General features: G+C 35.0%; 1 protein-coding gene across 3 annotated transcripts in view; it reads left to right on the forward strand.

Annotated features, from left to right (window-relative positions):
• UBE2D3 (ubiquitin conjugating enzyme E2 D3) overlaps positions 1 to 4,611 on the forward strand; it is a 29,605-nt gene extending 24,994 nt beyond the window's left edge. For all 3 annotated transcript variants that reach the window (XM_044224387.1, XM_044224386.1, XM_044224385.1), the window contains exons 7-8: positions 1,040 to 1,133; positions 3,129 to 4,611. In XM_044224387.1, the coding sequence (XP_044080322.1) occupies positions 1,040 to 1,133; positions 3,129 to 3,174 (140 nt within the window). In that variant the 3' untranslated portion in view covers positions 3,175 to 4,611. The remainder of the gene's footprint in view (positions 1 to 1,039; positions 1,134 to 3,128) is intronic.
• The last annotated feature ends 5,849 nt before the right edge of the window (positions 4,612 to 10,460 follow it).

A 10,460-nucleotide genomic window follows, 5' to 3' on the forward strand; every position in this document is an offset into this window, starting at 1 on the left:
TATATAGATAAAGTATCAAGAGTATCTTAATACTAGGTTCCAGGTTTATCACTTTTGGGAATAAAACTCAACACTATGTTCCCTTTATATGTGCTCTCCTGCCTTTTGGCTGTAATACATTACATTAGTACTGTCTTTCATGGTAATGTTATCTTTGAAGATTTTTATAACCACTCTGAGCTTTTATATGTTAAAATTTTACAACATTTTTGCAGTGTCTGGCACATAGCAGGAGTGCAGATTGAATTAGATACATGCTATGTGGTGCTTTCTATCTTTCCAAGTTCATATATTGAATAGGTCAAGGTAAGAACTAGAGTTGAGAAGACTCACTGAGTTAATAGAGCTAGATCTCCACATTCATTTAATGAGTACTGTTAGTTTATAAATTCAAGGAGCAAAACAGTGGAGCAGTTGGAATTTTCGTGAATCTCCCCTGAGTGTAGGGTAGAGAATGGATTTTTCTCTTTTCTTTTTTTTCTTTTTTAAATATTTAAGTAATTGCTGCTCTCAACATGGGGCTTGAACCCACAACCCCCTAGATGAAGAGTCACACACTCTCCTGACTGAGCCAGCTGGCTCCCAGAGAATGGATTTTTTTCATCATGCCTAACAGCTGAGAATAATACTGCACAGATGTTCTGCATATGCTTGCTAGATTTCCTCCCTTCATAGTACCAAGAAACTCCAGTTACTTAAATTTAAATGCCACTTTAAAAAAATGATTATTAATAAACTGATATAGCATCATTTGAATATCTGGCAACTCCTGAGTTGGGCAGAATTTTTTATAGCTAGTTAGTACTAAATTTGATCCCAACAAAACTCTGTTTTTAGCATTCCTTATCTACTAGGAGTTTATCTCCTATGAAGCAAAATCTCTATACAGGCTTGTTTCATCGACATTAAGATATAGGCTAAAAAATCTTTTGAGGATTGAGGTTTTTTAATATGATTTTAAATATACTTTTATTTATCCAAATTCCCAATGCTGGGTAACAGACATCTTTTTTTTTTTTTTTTTTTTTTTAATTTGCAGTTCTTTTATCCATTTGTTCACTGCTATGTGATCCAAACCCAGATGACCCCCTAGTGCCAGAGATTGCACGGATCTATAAAACAGACAGAGATAAGTAAGTATATAGTAGTTTAAGGAAATAATATAAAGAGTGATGTAATGAGCTAGGCTTACACTCTGTTGTAAGTTGTGGCAGTGCCAAGAAGATTTGATGGTTTATTTCTGATAATAAAGTGTACAGAAAGGTAGTTTTTGAAATGGGATATTTTTAAAATAGTTTTTAGTTTATGTGACAGTGAATAGCCTGTCTAAAACGTTCTATTTTTCTAACATGGTCATTGCTTGGTCACTAAGTTTCTGGGAAGAAAGCAAAAATTTTCCTTACCCCAATTACGTTTTTGAAACAAATACTGGTACTGTCATAAAAATTTATCTGAATTTCTCAAATACTTGAGTTCATCTTTGTGTACAACTCCACCATTATAACTTTGTTGTATGTTGTAATTAACGCTAAGTATACTTGTTCAATTAGGTACAATAGGTTAGCAAGAGAGTGGACAGAGAAATACGCTATGTTGTAGGGTAAGAGGATCTGCACTCTATGGTGCGCTTATTCATGGTACTGCCAGCACTCGAGTGCTGCATGTTTTAAGGCACTGTATTAACTAACAAAAGGTAACGTGACAGTTTTTTGAAAACTGTACAGTTAACTGCTTGATCTGTTTAGTGTGAAAGTATACCCAGTAGTCATTATTGCTTGAGAACATTTTTGCATGGCAAAGCAGTTATATATAGCAGTAGTAAGAAATTAAAGTTTAAGTAGTGTCTTTCTCAAACTACCATGATATTTACATTCTAAATTTGGTATATTTTAACCTTTATACCAGTACTATATGGAATGTGGTGATTTAGTTCAAATTTGGCCCAGAAATAATATAAGGGGAAAATACTTTTTTAATAAAATCTCTAAGCATCTAAACTAAATATTCATTACTGACAAGCATGCATTAATATCAGCTATACTTTGTGTGGCGCCGTGTATGCTAAATGAAACCTTTGTTTCAAAGTGCTGGCTTTTTGAGAGGGTGTCTTTAAATGAGATAACCATGAATGGTAGAAAGAACTTCTGTATGCCAGAGTTTAGAAAAATGGTTGAACCATGTTTAGTTCTTGGTTTGAAATGAAGCTAGTTAATATTTTACAAAGTGTAAACCAGAAATACAAATCTAAAAGTTCTCTTGTGCCCTTTGATGTATATTTACTTCTTAAAGTTCTCACTATAATTTTTGGTAAGTAGCCTATGGCATGGATGTAATACAGGGAGAAATTGATAGCATTTGTCAATATTAGTGATGTTCCTCAGTAATAAATAACCTTGCTTGTGTGTGAATTATCTGTTGATCTTTTAAATAGATGCCCCCAAATTGTACCCCTAGTGGAAATTCCCATTTATCTGGTCTTAAGTGGGGCTTGTTAGCTCCAGTCACCATCCTTTCTCAAAGTAACACGTAAGTGTTCTAATTAACACATACATACCAGTCCCACCCTCATCCCTCTTGAAAATTGCTTTTTTTTCACCCTCCCCAGTGTCTAATCTTCTACCTGTGCTTAACTCTCAAAGGTATTTTCTGATTACTCAAGCTCTAGTAATTTCTCAAGGTGTAGGATTCAGATAAAATTGTTTGGTTCCAGCTTTGATGGAAATTTTATAGATGGTTTAGAATCTGTGTTGCACTCTGACATAAGTCCATTATAAACTGTAAAATACTTTTTTAATGTTAAAATTTGTTGGAATGGATACTAATTACAGAATTTCTAATAGAACATTTAACTCAGTGGTAGGGGAGAGAAAATTGGTCTTTGATTTTTGTTAGCCTCCCCAATCTCAGTGCCCCATTATTGTATCTATTAAAACACTTCAGTGTATTGGAACATTGTATTAGAAGCATAAGGCTTCCATTTCCCACATTGCTTTTTTTCCTGGTTGGCTTAATTCTAATCATAACCCTGAGAGATGACTCCATGATGAGTCTGGAGGTAAAACAGAAATCTTTCCTTTTAAGTATTAAGAATTCTTTAACTTTTTAAGTAACATCTTCTTTATTTACAGGTACAACAGAATATCTCGGGAATGGACTCAGAAGTATGCCATGTGATGCTACCTTAAAGTCAGAATAACCTGCATTATAGCTGGAATAAACTTTAAATTACTGTTCCTTTTTTGATTTTTCTTATCCGGCTGCTCCCCTATCAGACCTCATCTTTTTTAATTTTATTTTTTGTTTACCTCCCTCCATTCATTCACATGCTCATCTGAGAAGACTTAAGTTCTTCCAGCTTTGGACAATAACTGCTTTTAGAAACTGTAAAGTAGTTACAAGAGAACAGTTGCCCAAGATTCAGAATTTTTTTAAAAATGGAGCATGTGTATTATGTGGCCAATGTCTTCACTCTAACTTGGTTATGAGACTAAAACCATTCCTCACTGCTCTAACATGCTGAAGAAATCATCTGAGGGGGAGGGAGATGGATGCTCAGTTGTCACATCAAAGGAAGCAGCATTATTCTAGCATCCAGTCTTTTTTTAAGCCTTCCACTGTTAGAGATTTGAGGTTACATGATATACTTTATGCTCATAACTGATGTGGCTGGAGAATTGGTATTGAATTTATAGCATCAGCAGAACAGAAAATGTGATGTATTTTATGCATGTCAATAAAGGAATGACCTGTTCTTGTTCTACAGAGAATGGAAATTGGAAGTCAAACACCCTTTGTATTCCAAAATAGGGTCTCAAACATTTTGTAATTCTCATTTAAATTGTTAGGAGGCTTGGAGCTATTAGTTAATCTATCTTCCAATACACTGTTTAATATAGCACTGAATAAATGATGCAAGTTGTCAATGGATGAGTGATCAACTAATAGCTCTGCTAGTAATTGATTTATTTTTCTTCAATAAAGTTGCATAAACCAATGAGTTAGCTGCCTGAATTAATCAGTATGGGAAACAATCTTTTGTAAATGCAAAGCTGTTTTTGTATATACTGTTGGGATTTGCTTCATTGTTTGACATCAAATGATGATGTAAAGTTCAAAAGAGTGAATATTTTGCCATGTTCAGTTAAAAGTGCACAGTCTGTTACAGGTTGACACATTGATTGACCTGATTTATGCAGAATTAATAAGCTATTCGGATAGTGTAGCTGTAGTATGCTGCACATGATACTGGCAGCCCTGGAGTTCATAGATGGACTTGGGACCCAGCAGTTTTGAAACATGTATGTGGAGTTTGAGAAATTTATTTTCCAGGTGCAACCCCCATCTAACTAAATTTTTTTCTTCACCTTGTACACTCGACAGCTGAAAAAACCATAACATGGGAGTAATAATGGGTCAAAATTTACAAAATAAAGTACTGTTTTGGTGTGGGAGTTGTCATGAGGCTGTGTTGAAGTGACTTAACTATGTGGGATATTGAATATCCATTGAAATGGATTTGTTCAGCCATTTACATTAATGAGCATTTAAATGCAACAGATATCATTTCAGGTGACTTAACATGAATGAATAAAAGTCAATGCTATTGGATTATTTTTTGTTTGACAAGTGCTATCTGTGCCACTAATTTAACTTCTGTAGTAACAAGGGCATTATCATTCTTCACCCTTCCTAATCCTGACCCTATAGTTTTACTTTTTTCCTAGTTATTTTGATTTGTCCATTGCTTTCTTAAAATCTTGTATTTATTTCTAGCACATCTGTGACTTTTCTTCACTTCCACATTTTTGCACTGCTTACATTTATGTGCATTCTTACTCCTTGTCTGCATACAGATGTGGAAAGCTAGATAAAATAAATGTTAAAGCTTGATTTTTTTATAAACATTTTAATACATAGTTTGGACATGGTTTATTGACTTAAGGTTTTTCTCTAAACTGCAAGTGAAATGCATGCCTTCCGAAGATGTTCTGGCTTTGTTAATTCTGTAATTTAAACATTTCATTGAGAAATATCAACCCAGCTATACAATTTTCCAATGAGTGAATTTTTTTCATTTCATCTTTTACTTAAAAATTACTCCTTAAAGGTAGATGTCATACTGTTAAAGCTATTTTGGACTCAGATTACAAATGCGAAATTAGTAGCCTACTGCTCCGTAAGGTAAGAAATACTGTTCTTTTGCTCTATTTTCAAAATAATTACTTCTGATTCTATACTCTCAAAATAATAGCTTTAGTAGGCATATCACTGAAAGCCAGCTGTGAATAAACAGTTTGTCAGAGCTTCTGAATTCCTTTTCAAGTTGATCTTTCTTTTTAGCCATAGATAACCTTTAAGTATACATAGAGATAACTTAAACCATTGATTGTCATAATAATTACTAGATGTGTCCAGTTCTCTGTATTTTTGATTTGATGCTTTCTATGACATTTCTTATGTCACTTCTAAGGGAATAAGCCATAAAGGCTTCTCCAGGTTTAAGAGAACAGTAAAGTACCTGGAAAACCAACATTTCTGAATGTATGGACACTGAACTTGAGATCATCTCCAATGAAACCTTCAAACGAGTCCCAAGAATTTGCCCTTTCCCCCCTATATATTACTAGTGCCATGTGTAGGACTGGATGCATATTAGAAGATTAAAAATTGATTTTGGTTCTTATATTTCCTAGGTCTTTTTCATGCATAAGGTCAAATTTTTAATAGTTTCTCAATCTATGAGAATTATAGTCCAGCTGACCTGTTATGGTAAATTATATTTTAAGTGACTCATTTTTCCTGGGCAAGTTTGCAATGTGATACCAGATTTTTTAAAAAGCTTGTTAGTTTGCTTTTTTTGTGTGGGTGTACTCACAATTTTTTAAAGTATGAACCACAGTTATCTAGTGGTCTCAGGGGTAGTGAAACACTCACTTTTTTTTTTTTTTTTTTTAATGGCTTAGTTAAAATATGCTTCAGTTACTGATCATGCTGTGTTAGTGATTTTGGAGGTGACTCAAATTAGCCGTGTTTTGTGTTGGCATAACAAAACTGTTAAATGATTGTTGATTACACTTAAGTGAATTTGTCTTCTATTTTATGAGGAAACCAGTACAAGTCACTAAATATTGTCTTAATAGTGACATCTGCATAACACTTGTAATAGCTAAGGTTAATTGAGCTTAAAGGAATTGTTACCATTAAAGTCTGTGTTTAAAGACACTTCGGTCTCAGTAATTCCAGCTAACATGAAATCCACACTTTAATACTGTGTCTATTTTGAACCTTTTAAAATAGTTACAAAACTGGTTTATAAAGAAGTAAGACTGGTTCTCAAAGTGTGGTTCCAAGACCTAGTAGTCATCAGTATCATTTGGGAAGTTCTTTAGAATGGAAATTACCAGACCACACTCCAGGTCTACAGATTGAGAAAACGAGAAACCCAGTGGTTGGTTTAAAAAGCCATCCAGGTTAATTCTGAAGTCTGCTGCTAGGTCCGACATCCCACAGCAGCAGTCCTTGAGCCTTATCAGTAGTCACTTGACTCGTCTTGCTGTTCCACAGGGATAAGAGAACTTCTCTTGGATGCCCAAATACATTTCCATCTTTATAAATATCTGACAAGTTTATAGCACTTTGAATTACAAATAATGTAGATTGTTCTACATTTAATATATTAACATCCTACGGTTAGTCTAACCTAGCGACTTTGAAATTTATGACAAAAGATAAAACTGTTTATATAACTCAACCAATGGCCAAGTAGTATTTAAAGAGTAACCAGGTACAAAAGTTGGCTAAGTGTTGGTTGAAAATGGAAGCAAAGGGATTCGAACACTGGTCTCATTCTGTGGCCTTCACATTGCTTAGTTTTTTATTTGTACCCCCTCCCTTGGGGGAAGTGAGTGAAAAGGTAAAATCTGATGTTTAGGGTGTTCGCAGTATTCATTGGGTTTAGCATGTATTAAACATACTCGAAAGTAGCTATTAAAGGTTTCAACAGTCCCAATGTAATATAAATGAATTGTGAAGGTATTTAAAAATAGGATTTTAAAGCATGACCACCTCTGAACCCAACCCCCCAAAAAGAGTTAAATGGAAGAACTGTGAAAGATCAGAACTATGGTTTTCTAGAAAGGCTAGGAAGATTGTTTTCTTTAGTTCTCCAGTAATTACAATTTTGCATTTTTTCCTGCTACCTTAAAACTGATCCTTTTTTGCCTCATTTTGAAGAATTTATGATTTTTAACTCTGGCACACTATTTCTAGTAATTGCTCTTTTACATGGAATTTTTAGTTAAGATCCCATTGTCCATTTTCTAGCCAAATTGTTCTCTTTCTGGATGAAATTTTTTAAATTTGAAGAGCCCTCAAAGTTTTCCTGTACTGAAAATGGTTTTATGAAATAATTAATTTTCATTGTGCATACTATATTGTGTGAGCCTCTTAAATAACTCAATACCTTGTTATATTAAATTTGAGTAGTGTCAAGTAAGACCAAACTGGAGTTTCATGCTCTTGTTGCTTAAAGAGAACATAGTTAACTTGTCATCTCAGCTCTCTTTCCTAAACTCCTGTATAGCTCCTTAGAATCCACCTGGCTAACTGAAAGGTACCTTCAAAGTGTCTAAAACCTACTTGATTTCTACACAGATGCACACACCACTACTTCTTCTTGGGCTCAGTAAATATTCTTTTGAGTTGCACTGGTCCAAAGCCTAGTCATCAGCCATGATTTCTCACACTTCTGTTTCCAAATTAAACCGCACTCCTTTCAGGTCCACTTTTAATTTTTACTCAGTCTACCTATTCCCTGTATTTACTGCTGCCACCATGGTATAAAGCTTAATCACCTCTTGGGTTATTGCAGTAGCCTCCTCAGTGGTCCTCCCTGCTTTTTATTTGGCAGCAGTTTGTCCCACAGGTAACACCCCAGATAATCAATCCTTTTAAACCTCACCTCACGTCATCACTGCAAATCTAAACATTTCCCATCTCATTCAGAGTAAAAGCTGAAATACTAAGGTGAACCACAAGTTTCAATGACTTTTCCTACTACCTCTGCTTCTCTAGTATACTCGACCACTCCCCCAGTTCCTTCAGCTCAGTCACACAGACCTCTGGTAAGATTTGAACATGGGGAACTCTTCACCTTAAGATGTCTGCCCTTGAGATTGATTCCCTTTGCCTAGAATTCTCTCAGATGCCATTTGACACTCTGTAAGTGTTCCAATGTCAAACTTCAGAGTGGTGGTTCTGAACTATCACATAAAGCAACAGCCCTGCCGTTTTAGAGTGTGCCATGGCATATTCAATATTACCCACCTTGCATGTAGTATTTGTTGTTTCTTCAACCCTATCACAGAATGTAAGCCGTTAGAACGGATTTTGTGTTTTCTTCTGCTATATTCGTCAGTGACCAGATGACTGACTGCCTGGCACATTGTTCGGTGGCCAAATATTTAATAGAGGATTATGAACTAAATGATAGACTCCACCAAAAATATTCCTTGCTACGTTTTTAACTCTAAAAGTACAAAAAAAAAAAAAAACCATAATAACACTGTAAAAAAAAATACAGTAGTTCTCCCTTACACACAGTCTTAATTACTCAGGATCATTTGTGGTCCAGAAGCAGATCATCCAGTCTGGAGGTCAATACTAGCCTAAGTACATCACATTTATTTAATCCCATCATGCAAGCATTTTAGTCTCCTATCACAAGGGTGAGCCCAGTACAATAAGATAATTTTCAGAGAAAGACCACATTCATGTAACTTACTTTATAAGCTGTTAGAACAGCATATTGTTAAAATTGTTAGTTTACTTTTGTTACTGTACCTAATTTGTAAATTAAACTTTATGGTAGGTGTGTATGTATTGGAAAATAAATAGTATATAGAGGGTTCAATACTTTTCAGCAGTTTGAGGCATCCACTGGAGGTCTTTGAACTTATCCTCCACAGATAAGGGAGACTGATGAAATGAATGGAAACTTACGTACACTCTGGCCACTGTAAGAAAAATAGCATCACAGTCAGTAGATGAACAGTTCAGTTTCCATTAGTATGGATGATTATCTTGACCGACTCTCCTGTAAAAGAACTACAGTCACATTTTTTTAAATGTCTATAATCAAGAAAAGAGTATTCATAAGCCAAAAACAAATTGGAGCCAGGAGCCCAAAAAGAAAGAATATAGCCAGAAGCCCAACTTTCACCTCAAAAACAGTTAAAAAACCAAGTGAACTATAATATTTGTGACCCTGGCAAAGCACAGAATGCACCCAAAGAGTGGTGTCAAGTGAGAATACCCTTCTTAATGCATACAGTGAGGAGTCTGCATATTCTGGAACTTGGTGCTCTGTGGCAGGAGAATATTTTCTCAGAATCTGTAGAAATAGTTTGGTCTTTGTGAAGATTTGCAGCCCTGAATCTTACTACATAGGTGATCCCAGAAAAATCAAGGAAAAGATTTAATATTTTAGAAAGAAAATTTAATTTTAAAATAGTTCCAAGTGAGAGCAGCCAAGTACTGGCAGAAGCAAACACTCTGCAGGGACTCAGTAAGTAATAGCTCACAGTTAACATATCAGGAAGAAAAATATATATATACAAAGGAATATAGCACCATGAGCGGGAGCCATGTGACCTGCAAAAATTTCAGATACTAAAAATACCATATCATCAAAAATTGGGAAGAAAGAAGCAAAATTATATTCACAGATGGCATAGAAAATCCTAAAGAATAACAATTTTAAAAATTATTAGCGCTGAAAATGGAATTCATCATTGCAGGGTACAAATATCACAAAATCAATTGGTTGTAGTTCTATAACCAGCAATGAACAATTGTAAATTCCATGTACAATAACATCAAAAAGAATAAAAAAGGAATACATTTAACCAAGGAAGTGTAAAACTTGTACACTGAAAACTACAAAACATTTCTGAAAAAAAAAAAAAAGTCCTAAGTAAATGGAAAGACTTCCTGTGTTTGTGGATTAGATTTATTATTGTGAAGATTACAAGGATCCTCAAAGCAATCTACATCTTTAGTGCAATCCCTATCAAAATCCTAATGACTTTTTGCAGAAATGGAAGATTTTAAAATTCATAGAGAATTGTAAAAGAGCACAAAGAGCCAAGCAATCTTGAAAAAGAAGAGCAGGGACGCCTGGGTGGCTCAGTTGGTTGGGCAGCTGCCTTCGGCTCAGGTCATGATCCCAGCATCCTGGGGTAGAGTCCCACATCAGGCTCCTCCTCGGCAGGGAGCCTGCTTCTCCCTGCCTCTGCCTGCCTCTCTGTCTGCCTGTGCTCGCTCTCTCTCCTTCTCTCTCTGACAAATAAATAAAATCTTTAAAAAAGAAAAAAAAAAGAAAAAGAAGAGCAAAGTTTGAGGACTCATACTTCCTGTTTCAAAATTTACTGCAAAGTTACAGTGAGAGTATGGTCTTAGCA

This window comes from Neovison vison, chromosome 11 (genome assembly GCF_020171115.1).
Source record: "Neovison vison isolate M4711 chromosome 11, ASM_NN_V1, whole genome shotgun sequence".
In the NCBI taxonomy this organism is placed as follows: domain Eukaryota; kingdom Metazoa; phylum Chordata; class Mammalia; order Carnivora; family Mustelidae; genus Neogale; species Neogale vison.